This window comes from Capra hircus, chromosome 19 (genome assembly GCF_001704415.2).
Source record: "Capra hircus breed San Clemente chromosome 19, ASM170441v1, whole genome shotgun sequence".
In the NCBI taxonomy this organism is placed as follows: domain Eukaryota; kingdom Metazoa; phylum Chordata; class Mammalia; order Artiodactyla; family Bovidae; genus Capra; species Capra hircus.
This window is the reverse complement of record NC_030826.1, coordinates 21,527,310-21,547,491: the sequence shown is the minus strand read 5'-3', so window position 1 is coordinate 21,547,491 and position 20,182 is coordinate 21,527,310. Positions and strand designations below refer to the sequence as shown.

Below are 20,182 nucleotides of genomic sequence, written 5' to 3'. Positions count from 1 at the left end.
TGCATTAGGTCTTATTTGTTGCATGCAGATTCAATAGTTGCAGGCACCGGCTTAGTGGGCATCTTAGATGGGTATCTTGTGGGATCTTAGTTCCCCGATCAGGGATCAAACCCACGTCCCCTGCATTGGAAGGTGCATTCTTAACCACTGGACCACCAGGGCAGTCCTAGGGTAGGTATTTCTAACCCTCCCTTTGCAAATGGGGAAAAATCCAGAGAGCATCATTCTACCTGGAGCACACCCCTCCAGGTCCATTCTCCTTGGCTCTCCACCCTGTTTTTTGCCCCAGCCGAAAGGAAGGGAGGGGTGCCAGGCTGGGATCTCTCTCCCAGCAGCTCCTCCCTGTGGGCCACCCAGGCTGCGTGCTTTCCCTGAAGGTTGCAGCTCCTGCCAGGAAGCCACCCACGGGGCCTCTGTGTCTCCAGGTGTGGGATCCAGACCCTCCCCTCGCTCTGCCCACATTTTGGTCGTAGTCCTGTTCCAAGCTCTCTCCAAACCACTCGGGCTGAGTGTGCCATTTGTATCCTGCTGGACCCTGACAAATACAGCAGTTAAGTTACCAGGCTGGGGACACTGATCTCCTGATGAATGAACCAGGGCCTCTCTGAACCTGCCAACAAGCACCTACTGAGTGAGTAGTCCCTGGGGGACAGGGGGAACAGGGAGACGGCAGATACATGGAAGGAGCTGGGAGCAGAGGCAATAGGCAAAGCTCTTGGTCTCAGATTTCTCTGTGAATGAACTGGAGTTAACCCTCAGAAAGTGAGGAAAGACCACAACACTGAGAAGCTGAGCCTGGGGGAGGCCTGTGGTGGGAAAAGAGGCGGGAAGACTTGGATTCTGGGCTTCAGGCCAAGTAGAGCCTCTAGAGCTACCTACAAAGTATGCTGGAAACTGATCTCCAGTCATAAGCTGGGATGGGGCCAGGCAGCCCCTTTCAACAACAGGCACTTCCACACTGCTGCTCCTGCGGTGGACGGGGGTGAAGAGCCAGTCAAGACTCTAGCAAAGGCAGGACAGCACCTCCTGGTTTCCAGACGCTCTTTCCGATTCACCATTCCCTTTGGCATAAGCATCCAGGGGTGGTGCTGGGACATTCGAGGTTTCCATCATGCTCTGGCCCGCAGCCTGGTCTTTGCTGGGAACGCACAGTCAGGCTGCAAGGCCAGACCCTGAACAAGGACCAAGGCCAGAAAGGAAAGAGCAAGGAGGAAGGTGTCATCTCGGGGGTGGGGCAGCGGCACATGGATTGTCTTCCTTCTCCACTTGGGTATTTTTCTGCTGCTGCTGCCGACTCTGTGCGACCCTATGGACTGTGGCCCTCCAGGCTCCTCCGTCCATGGGATTCTGCAGGCAAGAATACTGGAGGGGGTTGCCATTTCTTTCTCCCGGGATCTTCCCAACCCAGGGACTGAACCCAGGTCTCCCACACTGCAAGCAGATTCTTTGCCACTTGAGCCATGTGGGAAGCCCTTAGGTATTTTTCTGGTCCCCAGTAACTTCATTTTGTTGCTGAATGTTGCTGTTGTTTTAGTCGCTCAGTTATATCCGACTCTTTTATGACTCCATGGACTATAGCCCTCCTGGCTCCTCTGTCCATGGAATTTCCCAGGCAAGAATACTTGGAGTGGGTTGTCATTTCCTCTTCCAGGGGATCTTCCTGACCCAGGGATCAGACCAGGGTCTCCTGTATTGGTAGGAAGATTCTTTACCGCTAAGCCACCAGGGAAGCTAACATTCACTTTATCAAAGGAAAGGCATTCTATCCTAGAGAATCATGAAGAATTTCAAGAAGACATCCTACTGTGGCACAGTTATCTGTGAATTAATAAGATTGAAAAGGACTTGATTAGGGTTTGCAGGACCTCAGGAATGAGCTATCATCTGCGGCCAGCTCATGCCCCCGGGGTGACAGGCTGGTACATGGCCAGTACCTCTGTGACATTCAGGGGTGGTGGGGGGAGGAAATGATAAACCCCAGCGTGAGCTCCTCATGCCTGACTGAACCCTCTCTCCATCCAAGGATCTCAGGGGAACCTGGGAAGTCACAACCCGCTCTGGGAGCATGCTGTGTTATCACCTGCTTTGGGAAACCATCTCTGTAGGTTTCCATGTCCTTGACCTTAAAGGAACTTTACATCTTTAGCTGTGGCAGTCGGTAGGCAAGATCCAGTATAATGTCCCGTTTAACACCAACAATATGAGGGCCAGATTGCTTGGGTTCACATCCAGCTCATCACTTACTAGCTGGGTGTCCTTGAGCAGGTTACTTATCTATTCTTTGCCTCTGTGCTCTCATCTGTAAAGTGGAGATAAGTGTCTTCTTCATAGCGTTTCTGTGAAGAGTAAGGGGGTTAACATACAGAAAGTGCTTGGAACATCGTGGGACACACAGCTAGTGCTCGCTAAGTGACAGCTATTTTTACTGGCATTTTCCCACTAGCTGTTCATTACTTTTTGTGTCAGCTCTACAAAAACAACCTCTATATTTCTATGACTACTCCAAAGAAACAAACAGCTCAGCCTCTCCGGGTCAGGGGTGGCAGAGGAGAGAAGAAAGTAATGAGATGAGCAAGGAACATTTAGTTGGGTCCCTAAGCGTTACATACACACCATCTCATCCAGAGGTAGGGACACCAGGTAAAGTACAAGACACCCAGTACAATTTGAACTCTGGACGAGTAACAAGTCTTGAGTGTAAGTATGTCCCAAATGCTTCCCTGGTGGCTCAGCGGTAAAGAACCTGCCTGCCAATGCAGGACACGCAGGTTTGATCCCTGGGTCAGGAAGATCCCTTGGAGAAGGAAATGGCAATCCACTCCAGTTTTCTTGCTTAAGAAATCCCATGGACAGAGGAACCTGCTGGGCTACAGTCCATGGGGTCACAAACAGTTGGACACAACTGAGCACGTATGCGCACGTCCCAAATATTACATAGGACATACTTCTGCTAAGACAAGTATTCATTGTTTTAACTAAACTTCAAATTTAACTGGGCATCCTGTGTTTGTATTTGCTAAAAAATTGGGCAACCCTACTGGTGGGGTTGATAAGATTTTTCCCATTTTATACAAGAGGAAAAGGAAGCTCAAAGAGGTGAAGTGAATCACCAGAGGTGACTGTCCCAGCAAGCGTTCAAAGGCTCTGTCCCCTTCCCTCTGGCTGCTCTGCACTCAGAAGGGCTCAGGAATCAGAGATACAGCCCTCCATCACCTGCCAGCGGCATCCAGAACCTGCTCCTCAGCCCCCAGGCAGGAGCCTGAATGCAGGAAGAGACATTTTTAAATTTTTTTCCAGAGAGAGGGAGGCTACTGCTCCCCAAAACCAGTGCACTGGGGGGCCTTCCTGCAGGGGAGGGCGCTCGGGAGGCGGTCCCCGTAGGGGCTGTGGTCAGCCAGGGCGGCACCCGCAGCTCTTCCGGGAGCTGCCCCTGGCTGGGGCTGAAATCTGGAGGCAAAAGAGCCCAGGAGAAAACTCAGGAAGCACCAAAGGAAACTTCTCAGGAAGTCCTGAAATATTTCCACAGCCAGGAGAGAAAAGCTTAAAGTGAAAGCAGCTATGGGCTGGCCTCTCAGAGCCCAGGGCATGACCACAGCGTCTGGGAAGCCCCGGCCCAGGTCACAGGGCCCCCTTCCCAGAGCCCCCACAGATGGTCTGGCCTCGTGGGCTCCGCAGAATGTCCCACCTGCTCCACTCTGCTCTCCCAGACCAGACTTGGGCTGACTTCAGTCATTCTCAGCTCTATTTTTAGTGGAAGGTGACAAGACACAACAAATGTTCAAAGCAGGACAATGAAATCACCTGATTCCTCTGCAGGGTCCGGGACCTTGGCCAACCTTTGCTGGGAGCAGGACAAGAAGGGTTCTAGGAACCTCCAGGGGGCTTCTCTTAGAGCCAGGGTCTAGAGCCCACTCCCCAGTCTGAAACTTCCCAGGAAGGTGACCTTCAGCTTCACCCTCACCTGGCTGAGAAAGGCCAAAGCGCATGCCTCCAGGCAAAGTAACAGCTCTGACTGGGGATGGTGGGTGTCTAGGGAGCTGTGAAGAATTCAGTGGGGCTGCAGGGTGGGGAGTGTGATAAAGAGAGCAGGAGGTGAGGCTAGAGAAGGCTGGAGACAGTGTCTGAAAAGGCTCCCACCATGCGTGCTAAGGAGTTTAGATTTTATCCTCTAGGGAGGAGGGAGGCGGGAAGATGGTAGCCTAGTGAGTGATGGAATCAGATCCTCCAGGAGGGCTTGAGGAGTCCAGGGCCTTCCTACTGAACGGGCATCACCTGGGGGCTTGTTAGAAATGCCAAGCAGGAGGCCCTATCCAAACCTGCTGTACCAGGATCTGCATTCTTACAAGATGCCCCAGCTGATTAGTGGGTCAAGGTGAGGCCCTGAGTTACGGCTGGGGCAGAGACAGGGTCGACGGTTTGACCTCTCCAATAGCCTTTTCTTTCTATTTTTTTAAAAGAGACATTTTATCTTACTTTTAATTTTGGCTGTGCGGGCTCTTCATTTCAGTACATGGTCTTTCTCTACTGCGGCACACAAACTTAGTTGCTTCGACCATGTGGGATCCCATGTGGGGTCTTAGTTCCCTGACCAGGGATGGAACCCACGCCCCCTGTATTGCAAGGCGAATTCTTAACCACTGGACCACCAGGGAGGTCCCTCCAATAGCCTCTTCTAACTCCCGTCTGTCTTCCCCCTGCTTAGCTCCACTGCCTCCTTGCATCCTCCCTGCCCCGTGATTCTCTTAGGTGGCCCCTATATTAAAACAACACATCCTTCTCCTAGAGCATCTCCCCCTACAGCGTCCTCTTCATACCCCCTCACCGCCTATAATGCATTTCCAAGCTCTCAAGTGCTCAGGGCGCAGCTGAGTGTTGGAAAGGGAGGTGCATGCAGTGGTTAAGAGTCAGTCCCCAAATCAGACTGGGCGTGCAGAGGAGCTGTGCAAACACACAGATGCCAGCGGCCAATCCCAGGTTCTCACGCTGAGGGCCCTGGCATTTGAGAATCTCTGGTGAGGAGCATAAGCCAGGGCATCACACAGACCTGGGTTTAGACCCCAGCTCAGCTCTTCCTAGGCTAGGTGACCTTAGGAAAACTGTTTACCCTCTCCAGAATCTTGGGGGGGAAAAATGGATAAAAATAGTTGAGAACTCTGCAGGGGGGTTGAAGATTAAATGGGACATTGTTTGTCAAGTGCTTAAGGACACTGTCTGACACCCTATAAATGGCAGCCTTTGTTATTCTTCGTGCCTCTAAGGAGTTTACAGTCTGGCAGAGAAGAAATGACAACAGGCACAAAGCCTACATTGGTAAACACTACGAAACAATAGATAAAAGGGCTCAGTGACGTGGCCTGAGCAAGCAGTGTTCAGGTTCTGAGCTGGGATGCTCACTGCGGCCAGTGCAAAATCAGGCAGAGGGGCTTCCTGGAGGTGGTGGCAACCAGGGCTGAGGCTTAAGCACAGAGCTTGGCTGCCGAATGGTGAGGGGTCTTAGCGGCTAGAGCAGGGGGCGTGTGCTGGGATGCTGGCAAATCTGAATGGATAGTGCGAGGTGTCCTGCAGCACGGGGGATATCTTGAAGGCATTTGGATTGGATGGGGAAGAAAACACCCCACTGAGAATTTCTGGGCAGAGGAGAGATAGATGCAAGCAGGTTGAGTGTGGGTGGGCACATGCGTGCTTGCTAAGTTGCTTCAGTCGTGTCTGACTCTTTGCAACCCCATGGACTGTAGCCCACTAGGCTCCTCTGCCCATGGGATTCTCCAGGCAAGAATACTGGAGTAGGTTGCCATGACCTTCTCCAGGGAATCTTCCCAAACCAGGGATTGAACCAGCATCTCTTATGTCTCCTGCAATGGCAGGCGGGTTCTTTACTACTAGCACCACCTGGGAAGCCCCCAGCTTGAGTGCAGTACCAGCCATCTGGATGGAGAGTGGCATCTCAGGGTCAGGGAGGGAGTTTGCTCAGGTGTCTGCAGCTAGGGCCTGGCTGTGATGGGAGCTGACCAGCCGTCATGGGTCCTCAGTCAAGAAACAGCTCCTCATCAGATTTGCATCCCGTCCATCCTTTCTAGGGAGAGAAGACAGGACCCAAAGTTCCCATGGTCCAGTGGTTAAGAGTCCACCTTGTAATGCAGGGGACACTGGTTTGATCCCTGGTCCAGGAAGATCCCACGTGCTATGGGGTAACTAAGCCCATGCATCACAACTACTGAGACCACACCCTAGAGTCCATGCTCCACAACAAGAGAAACCACTGCAGTGAGAAGCCTACACACCTCAACTAGAGAGTAGCCCCTGCTCCTGGCAGCTAGAGAAAGCCTGCACACAGCAACCAAGAGCAGTGCAGCCAACAGTAAATTAATTTTTTTTTTAAAAAGCCCCTGCTTTGGGTCTCTAAAAGTTCTGTACCCAAAAATGGCACAAGATGCCCACTGACTCATCCAGGTCAGGAGTTGCCACAGAGTCTGTAAAACGTCTGCAGACCAAATGCAAAGGAAAACACAGCCCTTCCACAGAGCTGGATGGCACACCAGCTGGTTGCTTATTAACCCTCTCAATGATGCACTAGAAAATTAACAACTGAGGTTTTCTGCTCCATTAACACCAAAGTTTGCTCTGAGCAGGGGGTGTTGGGGGGTGGGGACAGGGAAGGTTTTGTCTAGACAGAAGAACGCATGAAGGCCAGCTGCCCGGGCTTCTGTCACTCAGGAAGAGCGTAGGCAGAGGGGACTTAGGGTGTTCCCCATGGCAGGTGTCCCCGCTGCCCCGGCAGAGTCCCCAGGAGAGGCCAGTCACAATGGCCACTCCCTCCTCTCCTCCTTAAAATGAGAGTAACAACCTTTCACAGGTTTACTGTGAGAACAAAATGAGACTGTGAATGTGGGAGCACCAGCTCAGGTATGGTGCTCACCAGGTGTCCCATCAATCGCTTCATTATTTTGATTGGGAAACAGAAGGGTCTGACTTGGATCAGGGTCCACAAGGCAGTCCCCTAGGAGACGGTATAAAGAACACTGGGGCCCTGCTACCCAAATTGTGGTCCCTAGATCGTCAGCAGCAGCACTGGCATCATCCAGGAACTTGCTAGAACATAGAATCTCAGGCCTCAGCCCAGACCTACTGAATAAGAATCTGCATCTTAACAAGAGCCTCAGGCCATTATTCCTGGTGGCTCAGATGGTAAAGAATCCGCCTACAACGTGTGAGAACTGGGTTCGATCCCTGGGTTGGGAAGATGCCCTGGAGGAGGGTACGACAACCCACTCGTATTCTCGCCTGGAGAATCCCCATGGACAGAGGAGCCTGGTGGGCTACAATCCATGGGGTCACAAAGAGCTGGACACGGAGCGACTAAGCACACACAGGCTATTAAAATGCACAACAGGGACTTTCCCTGGTGCTCCAGTGTTAAGAGTCCGCCTTTCAATGCAGAGGGTGCAGGTTCGATCCCTGGTCGGGGACCTAAGATCCCACAGGCTTCGCAGCCAAAAACACCAAAACAGAAACAATGCAGTAACAAATTCAATAAAGACCAAAAAAAAAAGAAAATCCATATTAAAAAAATCTTAAAAAAATGCACAACAGACTTTGAGAATTTGCTCTAGCATATTTGTTCCTAGGAAAAACCAGTTTCTCCCCTCCCCTCTCCCGGCTCAGGAAATATGGGGCCCAGGGCTCCAGGTGGATAGAGGCAGAGGATGCAGATGCCACAGCCCTCTAATTAGCACCTGCTTGCTTGCCACGCTGCACTGAAGCACACCAGAGCACATGTTGAGAAAATTACTCCCTTCCTGATTTCTTTCAATCTTTCCTGCTACTGTTTGGTACCAGTATGTCTTTAATATCTATCTTCTGTTTCCTTCCGTTTAAACAGAGACACAGGAGGCTCAGACCTAGAGCCTTCCAAGGGCAACAGTGCATAACTAGAACTAATAACACTGTTGAGTATTATTTATTTGCAAGGAAACTATTTATTGAAAGAGATACAGATTTTTTCTTTCTAGGTAAATGATATTTAAAATAATGAATCAAGTGGAAAGAAAAACAGTTAAGTCCATAATAACAGAAGTGTGTGACTCTGGCAAAAATCACAACAGTGGTATATAAATTACAGCAGTTTCATACGTCATTATTCCTTACAGAGCATCTCGTCCACTTATTTTCTTCATATTGCAGGTCATGAAATCAATATCATAGGTCATGACCAACACTTCTCGGGTTTGTTTTTAATGCAGTGGACTGGAACAGACTAGAAGGGCACAAAATGATGTGTACATTGCAAACGTGATAGAACAGTAAGTACTACCCCATGAACGCTTGCTCAGCTTGTGTGTGCCCTGGCTCACAATGTAAAATGTCTGTATTCTGTATGAGCGGTAGTCCAAAGAGTTAGTGAGTCACTCATCTAGTCCAGGGCTTCCCTGATAGCTCAGTTGGTGAAGAATCTGCCTACAATGCAGGAGACCCCGTTTGATCCCTGGGTCGGGAAGATCCCCTGGAGACGGGATAGGCGACCCACTCCAGTATCCGAATTCCATGGGCTGTATTGTCCATGGGGTCGAAAAGAGTTGGACAAGACTGAGCGACTTACACACACACACACCCCCACCCACACACACCCCCACACACCCCCCCCACACACACACCCACACACCCCCACCCCCACACACCCCCACCCCCACACACCCCCACCCACACACACCCCCACACCCCCACACCCACACCCACACACACCCACACACCCACACCCACACCCACACACACCCACACACACACCCACACCCACACACACACACACACACACACACCCCTAGCCCAATTTCCCTTTGGTAGGGGCCCCTGACCTCTGCTAACTTAATTCCAATGGGGGGTGGGGAAGAGCGGGAAGAGGGGAGGAGGAGAGGAGGGGAGTTGGGGAGGAGGGGAGTCGGGGAGACGAGGAGTTGACTCCTTTGGCCAGGCCACCCATGAGCAGATCTCCAGGTCCCATCACAGCTCTCTGGGGCCTCTCTCACGACAGAACTGATAACAACAGCCCCTCCCACGAGCTATTATATGGATGCTTCCCGGTCCTGCTGAGGTGAGGAAAGACTCAAGAATTGACCCAGAACGAAGAGTGGAGACACTCGAGAGTGAAACGTGCCATTTTTGGAGGGACAGGATCCCTCTCCAGGCCCTCTCAACCCTCCCCGGCTTGGGCAGCCCTGTTTCATTGGCTTTCCCCAGAAGATACCTTTTCCCTAGAGGAGCAGCGAAGAAGAGGGGGAAGGAGGCTGGGGGCGGGGCCGGAAGAATGGGAGAAAGCTCTGGGTGGGGGAGGGGACAGAGGTCACCTCCGGGTGGCGCTTGAAGGATGCACTTGTCAAGGTGGAGCCTCTGGTTCTGCTTGCAACCCGGACTCACACGGAGGGCAGGAGCACACCAGGGCAGCAGGAGGAAGAAGGCTGGGGCAAGTTCAAGGTGGTGGGAGGAAGGCGTCAGGAACGCCTAAGACCGGGGAGCAGCTGGAATTTCACATTAGCCTCTCTACAAACAGAAGAGCCAGGGAGGGGGTGGTTTATGGGTCCCTACACCCTACCAAGAAGGAGTTCCTAAAAACGCCTGCAGACTCAGAAGGAAGGAAGCGGCCTGTGACATTCTGAGCAGCGAAGGGAAAGGAAGAGAATGGAGGCGCCCCTCCCCTCCCCTCATCTCCACTTTTATCCTCCTGCTTGGGTGGTCAGCTCAGGACAGGCCTTTACCCCCTTTATCATCACCCCCAAAAACTCTCCACATACCAACCTTTGCAGCAAGCCCTCAGATCATGTCCTAGCCTTTCTGGCTCCAGCCAAAGAGGGGCCTTCCACTGTAGCCTGAACTCTGGGCAGGGGACTCTGGGCCTGCGCTGGAGCCACCCCATCACCAGCATGCTGTGCGTGGGTGAGTTCAAATGCAGAAGCTGGATCTGTGGCCCAACTGGCCCTGGGCCTCAGAAAAGGGCCTTGGTGCATGGTGGCCTGATTAATGCCCGAGAGCTCACCTCATTTCCCTTTGGAAACTGTGGTGGTGAATTTAAAAAGGCCTGAGATCAGAGCCAATGCACCAGGGCTCAGCCAAGTCCTTGCCTTCTCTAGTCCCCACCCACTTGTCCTTTGCCTTGCTCGGCTCTCGAAAATGGGCCTTAGCTGTTGCCCGTCCCTGCCCTCCAGTCTATTTTCTCTCCTTCCTCTTTATTTATTTTGGGGTTAACCCAGAGTAACTCTTGCCAGGAATCCAGGGATGAGGTAACTCTGGGATAAGGGGTTCAAGTACCCATGGGAGGGTTCCTTGGGATCCATTTTTAGGAAGAGGCAGCCCAGCCGGTGGGCACTTACAGGGCACCTGAAGGCTGAGAGCTGTCCAAATACCATGGGGGGACCAAGACCATCTCCATAGTTGTCCTTCTAGTTAGAGAGATGAACAGATCAATCCATCTCCACAAAATACCAGCTGCCATGAAAGGCAAGGGAGTCAGAGAAAGAGGGGTTAAGAGTCAGGCCAGGGGATTTCCCTGGTGGTCCAGTGGTTAAGACTCCACGCTCCCAATGAAGGGGGCCCGGGTTTGGTCTCACATGCCACTAGATCCCCATACCACAGCTAAGAGTTCACATGCTGCAACTAAAGACCCTGCCTGCTTCAACTAAGATGCGGATGCAGCCAAATAAATACAAATGCTGCTGCTAAGTCGCTTCAGTCGTGTCCGACTCTGTGTGACCCCACAGACGGCAGCCCACCAGGCTCCCCCGTCTGTGGGATTCTCCAGGCAAGAGTACTGGAGTGGGTTGCCATTCCCTTCTCCAAAATAAATAAAAATATCTATTAAAAAAATGAGGCCAATTCTATGCTTGACTCCTGGCTTGCACTCTAGGACCTTGAATTAATTACTTAACTTCCCTGAGTCCCAGTTTCCTCCCTGTAGTGATAATTCCTTCTTACCTCATAAGGTAGGGACTGTTGAGGATTAGTGATAACACATGGGCAGTGCCCAGGGGCGTGCTGACACACAGTAGGTCCTCATGGGTGTTGGCTAAGATCGTTATTGCTGTTGGCAGCTGAATCGGCTATAGGTAGAGTTGCAGCCATCTGCAACTCAACTACAGTTGAGAACTGACCTGGCTCAAACCAGGAGACCTTCGGCAACAACTTAACCTCTCAGGGCCTCGGAGTCCTCATCCATAGGCCAGGGGGATGATAAAAGGTGCCTTGGTGAGTTGTTAGGGTAATGTAAGAAAGTACCTAGCACAGCACCTGACACACAGTAGGACTAGTTAAACATTATGGCTTCTTCCATTCTTCCTAAACCAAACAGAAAAACCTAAAATCTATGAGCTTGGCTGGACTACTGGGCTTTCTTTTCCTTGGGCCCAGTGGTTGCGAGAGACCCATGGATGAGGTTTCCATGTGGCTTTGCAGAGCTCAGACATATGTCCATAAGAGGTCCCACACCACAACTCCAGAGGCACCATCACATAGAGCACACAGTCACCCAGACCCCTCAGAAAGGGATTGTTCTCCTAAAGCTGTGCCTTCAAAGGGAAGCATTCACTCAAAACGATGGACTGTATGCAGCTTAGGCCCAGGGTAACTTGCAACTGAATAGGGTGACCACAAGTGAGGAAATCAATTGCTGCTGTGGGGAGTGGCCACCCCCAGCTCGGAAAATAACTAGGCTTAATTATACAACATCTTCGGTCTCCACGATCTTGATCCATTAAACCCTCACAGCTGGCCAGGAGGCAATGCCCAGGAGGAAGGGGTTAGCCCAGCACACTAATAGGATCAGCCCTTCAATCCCATGAAGGTAATTATGGTCACATTCTTCCCCAGCAGTCCTGAGTAAATCCACAGCTCACGTTCGTGCTCAAGTTGCTTCAGTCGTGTCTGACTCTTTGTGATGGTCCATAGTGCACCACGCTCCTCTGTCCAGGCAAGAATACTGAAGTGGGTTGCCATGCCCTCCTCCAGGGGATCTTCCCCACCCAGGGTGCCAAAAAGGTTGAGGATCACTGGTCTTGAGGGGCATGAAGACCTCAGAGGTGAGGGTGGAGAAAAGGGGGAAGGGCACGTGACCAATTAGGTCATCACGGAGCCCACCCTGTCTCCCAAAGACCACGTTGACCCTGTCAGTTTCTATGTGGCCAGTAAACCCATATTCATTTTTCATCCAGCATTGTGGAAGAAATGGCAGGAAGAGAAGACAGGAATAAAGGGCAAGGGTAGAAAATCAAGAGAGGCCCAAATGAAGTCTGAGCCTGGGGGAAAAGATTTGGTTGCCCCATCTACAGTGGGTCACAGGTCCAGCTGGCCCCGTCTCAGAGGGCTCTGTGACAAACGCCCTGGGCAAGGGGTAGGCTTGGGCCTCTATCCCCAACCCTGCTACCCAGGTGCATGCTATCATTTGCCTGTAGCCCTTCTTTCTTCTCCCCCATTTACAGGATCAGGTTCTCCTCCAGCTTCGGGGACAAGCAGAATGCTCCCACTGCCCCCAGGGGCATCCATGGCTCGGCCATATCTTGCCCTAAGGAATGAAAGCAAGGGCAGACCAAGGCCACAAGTCAAAAGAAAAATCAGCTTCTTCTATGCAGCCCTGGAGAGAGGTGAGCCTGCAGGCCTCTTCCCTGGTACTCAGTGGAAAGCGCCAAGACCCTGTAGGTAGAATGTGGCGGGTCCTCCAAGCCCCATGGATCACCTCAGCCTACCAGAGCCAGGGGCCTGGCCGAGGCAGCTGATGACGTGGAGATGACACGCAGTTGTCCTGAAGCTGCCTGTCACCCCAAAGGGCTCAAGCCGAGCCAAACAGCTGCAGCACCAACGCTGGCAGCGAAGGCTTCCAATCACGTAATCACAAGCCCCAGTAATGCGTGGGACTCCCTTGGGGGGTCTCCGACTCCACTGCTACTACAATTACCAAATCCACACAGCCAGAAACTTGTGAATGGGCCAGCTAATGGGTTTCTGGGGTTTCGGATGGAGTCAGGAGTTAAAGGAGCCAAGAACCCGGAAGTCTTTTCCCTCTCATACTCACTCGTGCAACCAAAGCTTACTGTGGGCTTACTACGGCACAAGGCCTTGGGCTAGGCACCAGCGAAGAACCTGGTTCAACACTCTGCCCCTGCCTGTCCCCTTGCACCCTTCCCAGCCCCTTCCAAACTCCTCGGGCAGCCTTTCATGGATCTGCTCAGTGACAAAAGCTGGGATGAGCTGGACAGCTGAGCAGTTAAAGAGCACTCCTCCTCTTCAAAACATTCAAGAAATATTAACCAATTAATCTCCACTGCACCCACGTGAGACATCAGAGCTTCACTCTGCAGAGGAGTGTGCATAACAAAGGTGTCAGAATCGCCCCCAGACCCAGAGAATAACCCAAGTTTTCCCTCCTACCTACTCTCCTCCCATCTTCTGCCCTCCTAGCTGATTCTTCACAAATGTTCCTGTCACTTCTTCCTTTCTCTAAAGAACAGTAACAAAAAAAAAAAAAAAAAAGAACAGTAACACCAGCAATCACAACAATGATGAAAAACTACATTTCTCTGAGTAGGAGACTTAATTCTTCTGCCAGGCCCACCTATCGGACTCCAGTGGTCATGTCAATTACGGGCTGGTGAAGACAGACAGGAATAAATGACTGGGGCTTAGCCACGGGACAAGAAAGCATCCATTTGCAGGTGTTCACTGGCACACACTGGGTTAGTCTTATGTGGCCTGGGTAAGAGAGTTGCCCTGATCAAGCCCACATCAACTGTCAGGCCAGTGGCTTGGTCTTTGGTGCAGCTAACATAGGAATATGGTAGGAAACTGAGACAGGTTCATGGTCATCTGGAGATGGGTTTGTATTCTCATAGCCCCAAATGGTTTCCTGCCCATTAGACAGGGCACCGAGTCTGTAAGGGGCATAAAAATATCACCGGAGGCAGAAATTTCCCTTGGAAATGCTGTTTCAGGTAACAGAAGTGAGCTCCGAAAGGCAGGTTCTAATAACAGATGATCATGCTCTGCCTTCTATGACATCCCAATAATAGAGGCTTTTGCTTGGTCCATAGAGTCAGCATGTCTGAGGCCAGAGTTAAATCTCCTGGGACAAAAAAGAGGCTAGAAGGGCAAAGGCATACCTTAAATGTACCTTAAATTAGTCCTCAGTTCTCTCTTAGAGAAATCCTGAACATACAGTGAAAGATTTTCATCTCCACTCAGAGGGATAAGAGAAAGTTTCAGAGCACCCCCCCTTTTCATTATTCTATAGAACTTAATTTGATCCAATCTGATCCCATGGTACAGAAGGAAGCCAAGAGAAAGTGGTAAGTATTTAGTGGAAGGAGTAGTGAAAGAGAGAAGATAAAATGAAGAACACAGGCAGAGAACACACACACAGAGACAACAGCTCCGTGCAGAGAGAAACACACCAGCTTCAGGGAAATAATCTAGGCAAGGCCCTGAGAGGCACAGCTGATGCTATGACGTAAATGTAGGAAAATGAATGGTCCAGGGACAGGAAGTGGGGTTGCAGGAACCCTCATCCACCACGCTAGCTGACCACGGGCAAAGACCTTGCTCCAGTCCGTCCCAGATCACACGGGCAGCTGGGAGCCAACCCATCTCTCTGCACCATCACTGCAGACCTTCAGGACTTCAACAATATGGGAAAGAGGGAGTCTGCTGTCTACCCCTTATCAAGGGACCATCAAGCTGCCATGGAAGTGTGTACAGATGCGAAAGCCTGAAAGAATGAGCTGACAATTCCAAAGGCTGGCACCTTAGGCATACAGAACCACCAGCCTCAGTGAAATCAGACAGAGCCTCAAACACCCCTGCCTTGGCTTCAGGACCAGTCTCCAGTTCCTCCAAGAGACACAGAGTCAAGTGAGGCTCAGAATCACTGAGACCCCTTACCCTGCTGGGCCACTCTGGGGACAACACTGAGACAGAGGACCAGAGTGACAGATGTCCCCCACTGCAAGACTGTGAATAAGCTCAGATATATCTGGGTGACACTCAAGAGTCTTCCTCAACATCCTACGGTAGGATCTGAATCCCAGCTTTGTCACTTATCAGTCATGTGACCTAGGGTAATGATTTGAGCCTAGCTAGCCCATAAAAGAGAGATAAGACTACCCGTCTTGCAGAGTTGTGAGGTTTGCAGAGACTGGATGGAGAGCACCCAGCACAGTGCCTGGCACACAGCAGGTCCTTGGAGATGCTACTATCACTGCCACCAGGACTTTCACGTCCCTGAGAAGTATCCTGGCTACCCTGTGCCCTGTGTACACCCCCTTTATGATTCCTGATGGATTTGGCTTTTGTGGGGACTTGCCACCCCAGGACTGTGAGACCTGTAACCAAATAGCTTCCCGAGAGGCATGGGAACTTCCTCGGGGAGCCACAAAACCATGCTGCCAGGCAAATGACAGCTCGGGTATTTGTTTTAATTTAGGCTCTTGTCAGGAGGAAACTTCATGGCTAACAGCCCAAACATGACTGCACAGCACCTCCCCAGGAAGCCTCATTCTACAGCTCTCCAATAAGCTGTTTGGAAGAAGGAGGCAAGGACTCCTCACACTGCTGCCAAGCCAGTGCCCCCCCGCCTCCCCTCTATCCAGGCTGCCCCGGGAGCCCAGAGGCCAAGGCAGCAGCAGAAGGGTAGACAGTTCAGATGCCAGACTGCCTGAGTCAGGGCTGATTAACAGGCACCCCCCACAAAGAAGCCCTCAGTCGAATTCCCCTTTCCAATCCCACCTTCCTCTAATTGGAAATTTTCAAAGCAATTTTGCTGCTTTGCTCCAGGTTGTGTATGTGTTGGAGGGAGGGGGGGTGGGGAGACAGGTATTGGGGTAGAGTGGAGGATGTCAGGAAAACTTGGGATTGACCAGATAGATGATCAGGCAGGGGAGGCTTCTTTAAGGCAATGAAGAGAAAGCCAGAGACAGCTTTTTGTAGGATTCTATGCCTTGGGAAATAGGGAAAGCAGGACTGGGTTTTGCAAAGAGCCAGAAATATTCAGGAACATAAGCTGCATGTGAATATGAGGCATTGTTATGACTGTTTTTTGCAAGCGCACAGTGAAGAGGAGGTCACTAATCCTCCCTTTGGGGTCAGGAGCTGATCTGTAGCCGGGCTCTGAGCAGATGTGTGCCCCCATTCAGGCAGACACATGTGTGCACACATGCCACACAGCAGCCGTGGACTCTGACCTTCACCCAATGGTGCTGGCCTCTGCAGGGGAAGGAGCAGATGGAGTGGCTGGGCTTGGTGCAGGACTGACACCCAGGGGATCCAGCTTTGCTCTTTTGATGTTGAAAAACCAAAGCAGAATGAACCATCACAAGGAGAGCTGCTGGGGGGAGGAAAGGAAGGGAAAACAGATTGGGGGGGGGGGAAGGATGGAGGGGGAGGAGGAGAAGAGGGGGGAGAAAAAGCTATGGGGAATGATGGGGACCCAAGGGGATACAGAGGTCAGAGGCTGGGTAATGAGTACTGAGAAGCCTCCAGGGCAAGAATTTGGGGTTCAAGGGATCAACTTGTCCACTCTCCCCACCATTCAAACCAGGTTAACCCTGACATGTAGCCTTGTTCAGCGGCATCTAGAGTCCAGAAGGGGGAACCTGGTTCCACCTGCCTCCCCCGTGGGACCCTAGGCTGGGAGACCTAGCAAGAGAAAGTGGGCCGGTTCCCCTGAAGCGACCAGGGAGGGCAAAATCCACTTATTACCTTCTTCAGGAGCCAGTAGAACCCTCTCTCTTCCTATACCACTGAAAGCTTGGGGACGATGTCTCAAGGGAGGGGTGGGCAAAATGCAGTGCTTTAGCCACCTAAGCAAGAGTGAGGGTGGGGTGGGGGGAAGGGGGTGAGGGGAAGGGGGTGCTCAAGGCTGGGCGTAAGCCCCCAGAAGGTAGGCGTGATCACTTATACATCCCCAGCACCAGTGCAAGAGCAATCACATGATCGAGGCAGATTTGGGAACGAGGAGGGTGGAAACGCGGAGAAGGGTTTTTGTTTTTTTTTTCTTTTTGGGGGGGTGGGGTAGGGGAGGAAGGAGGGTGATGGTGGGGATGATGATGAGCCTGGCAGGAAAGACTGCTGAGCTGGGGGTTTTCAGGTCCTTCATCCAAACGGCCCCCCGCGGAGATCGACAGCTACAGTCTCCCTTACCATACGACCCCACCCCCACCCCGAAACACCCTGGCCTCAGGGTGTCCCTGAGATGGCAAGTCCAGGCGCCAAGGACTTCGACAAAATGGCCTTTCTGCTTCGGGGTGCACAGAAGGAGCAGCCAGCCGGGGAGCGGGGGTCAACACACTACGGGGCTCTTCCCTTCCGCTCCAGGGTTGGGGAGAGCTCGGTTACACAACAGGTGGGAGAGGGGTGACACAGCTCTCCTGGCCCCGTCGATCCACTGCGCCCCCTTCACCCCCGCTCCGGCTGGAAGTCCACTCTGGGGATCCCATCAGCGACTGATCGCGGGGCGCCAAGCCGCTCCTCCCGCCTCCCGGCCCGCCAGGCACCTGGGCGGCCGTGCCCGCAGCCCCCAGCCCGCTCCAGCCAAGCCCAGCAACGCGAACCCCGGGGGCCGTCGGGGCTCCACGCGGGGCTCCGGGACGCGTTCCCGCCCGGCCTCCCCGGCCCGCGCGCACACACGTACTGCTGTAGAGGGTGTCGATCCAGGAGAGGCGCGGCAGGCCCCGATGGCTCAGCGGCTCCATGCCCGCGGCTCCGCGCGGCTGCGGCGGCGAAGGCTCCGTCAGATCGGAAACCCGACCCTCATCGCACAACAAAGGAGGGAGGGCGCGGGCGGCGGGCCCCGCAGGCCGAAGTTGCCGAGCGCTGGGTGGAGGCGAGGGGGAGGCAGGGAAACAGGTAGCAGGGAGGAGCGATCGGAGTCGCCCGGGAGGAGGGGGAGGGCGGGCGAGGGCCGGCGAGCGCCCCCGGGAGCCCTTCCGGCCCCTGCGGCCGCCGCGAGCCCCGCTGCGGATCCCGGAGCTGCGGCCCCGCAGCCCGCCCGCCAACTAGCAACTTCCCCGGGGCTGCGCGGCGCCCAGGGGCGGGGGGCGGGAGCCGCGACCAATCGGCGAGAGGCTCCCGCGCCCCCTCCCCCGCCGCGGCACGCCTCCAGACCCCCCGCAGAGGTGCGGGGAGCAGCTGTCCCCCACCCGGAGAGGGACTCCAGCGGGTGACCGAGGAGGGGGTCTGCGGGGGTCTCCGGGGGGGCGACGCAGACCCAGACTCCTCTTCCTTCCCTTCGTTGGGCTTGGCCAAATTCTGGCAACCCGCAGACTAGGTGCTGCGGGGAGACCTATGGGCCCGCAGGGGTGACATCACCTGCCACCCCAGGATCTCTAAGCGCAGTTTCAGGGGCCAGTGCGGCTGCCAGGCCCCTCCCCTCGGCAAGCCCGGGGAGCGGCGTGGACGGGGTTAATGTCGAGCCCGCCCGCGGGAAGCGTTGGCTGCCCAAGGACTCTTTCCTTCCAAACCTTAACACTGCCTGTCTATTTAGACACTCTTGACCTAAAAGCCAGGCTGCTCCCTGCCCTTCACACCAGGGAGGCGGCGAGCAGAGGAAGGCAGGAGGCCGAGGAGGTCGTCGAGGGGCGTGGAGGACAAACAGGGTTAGAGGAGAGACCCCAGGGTCTCCGCTGGGTCCCCGGCAGGAACCTTCTCTGGGGATTCCAGCGGCAGCGCATCTAAGGAGGGACACCAAGGGTGCATAATCACAAGTTGAGGGAAGTCTGGGCTCAAGATGCCTCTGAGAAGAGACCTTTAGAAACAAAATTCCTCCTAAGACCCCTGCCCCCCCCACCCCCCAAAAAAAACAGGCAATGAAGAAGCTGGAGTGGGGGAGTTTTATGCCTTCCGCTGGGTGCTGGTTCTAAGAGACCCAAGGCAACTCAGCTGCAGGCCTCCTTGGACCAAAGGACTCTGAAGAAGGGACTTGAGGGGCCGGAGGGTCAGGCTAGGGTGGTCCAGGGCAGGGGGCCCGGAAGCTTGTTTCCTGAACCCCAGGGAAGGGAGGCAGTGGGCCCACAAGGGAACCCCTGCGCTGGGCCACTTACCCTGCTTTCACCTCAGAGAGTGAGGTTTCTGCTGATGCAGCAAACCCTTCCACCCCTCATCCCCAAGCTGTGTTAACAGCTGTGACTGTAGGGGACCCAGTTCAATGGGTCCCCTACAAGATGGCCTACAAGATGAAGCTCACCTGGCCTCTACATGGGGGAGTGTTGTCAGCATCCCAGAGCATTTACGGGGGGGTGGAGTGCTGTTCTCATCATTCCAAACAACCACAGATCTAACTCTTTTTTTAAAAAAAATGAAAAGCAGTATCATTAACATGCAGTACGGTATTAGTTTCAGATCTTGTTCTTAAAAGGAGAAGCAGACCCTTTTGCATGATGCTGAAAGGAAGCCTGAATCCAGCCCCTTCAGCAGCTTAGGTAGCACCAGAGCTGCCCCAGGGGAGGTGGGGGCCATTGGGCTCACAGAGGTGGGGTGAGCCCCTGGGGAAGATGCAAGGGAAGATGCTTTGGGGGTGCAAAGCATCCACAGGTGGCTACAGTGGGTGGTTTTCAACCTGGAGGTCACACTGGCCCCTCCCTGCATCCACTGGGCTCTCCCCCACCCCAGGCCTCCTGGCTCGGGCTCTGACTTTGGCTCTTGTGGGTCTCCCTGCTCAGCTGTCAACCTCCCACCGTCTCTGACTTGCACACAAGACTGGGAGGACCAAGTAAGCAGGCACCTGGAGCTTGGCAGAGAGGGGGGCGTGCATCTCCAATGAGATGCTCCAGAAATAGAGCTGGGATGGGAGAGGAAGCAAACGGGCTCCTGGAGGAACCAGAGGGAGGACGATGAGACAGAGGAGCAGAGAGGGGCCCAGGGCCTCTCTTCTTCCCACCTGGAAGGCACAGACCCAGAAGAAAGGTGCAAGCAGGATACCAGCCCAGGTAAGCAGCAATACAGCCCCCCTCCCCAACAACTCCACCCCCCCCGCCCCTCCCCAAGGCAGCCTGGGCCTTCTCTGAACACTGCCTGATGGCGACATCTGGGCACTGACTGTGAGGAGGCCATGGATGTATGTTTCTGCGTGAGTCACATACATTTGCATACATTTTACATTTTTATCTACAAAGGCTTAAACAAGCTATTTTCAGCATTTTTTTCCAAGCTAAAATGTTAG

General features: G+C 53.4%; 1 protein-coding gene across 3 annotated transcripts in view; it reads right to left on the bottom strand.

The window, feature by feature from the left end:
- The window catches only part of ABR (active BCR-related), a 188,535-nt gene that overhangs the window by 126,626 nt on the left and 41,727 nt on the right, over positions 1–20,182 (bottom strand). Inside the window, exon 1 of one of the 3 annotated variants that reach the window (XM_018064363.1) lies at positions 17,657–18,019. The exons of the other annotated variants lie outside the window; for them this stretch is intronic. Coding sequence (XP_017919852.1) covers positions 17,657–17,717 — 61 coding nt within the window. The 5' untranslated portion in view covers positions 17,718–18,019. Of the gene's footprint in view, positions 1–17,656; positions 18,020–20,182 lie in introns of those variants that run through there. 3 annotated transcript variants of the gene reach the window in all.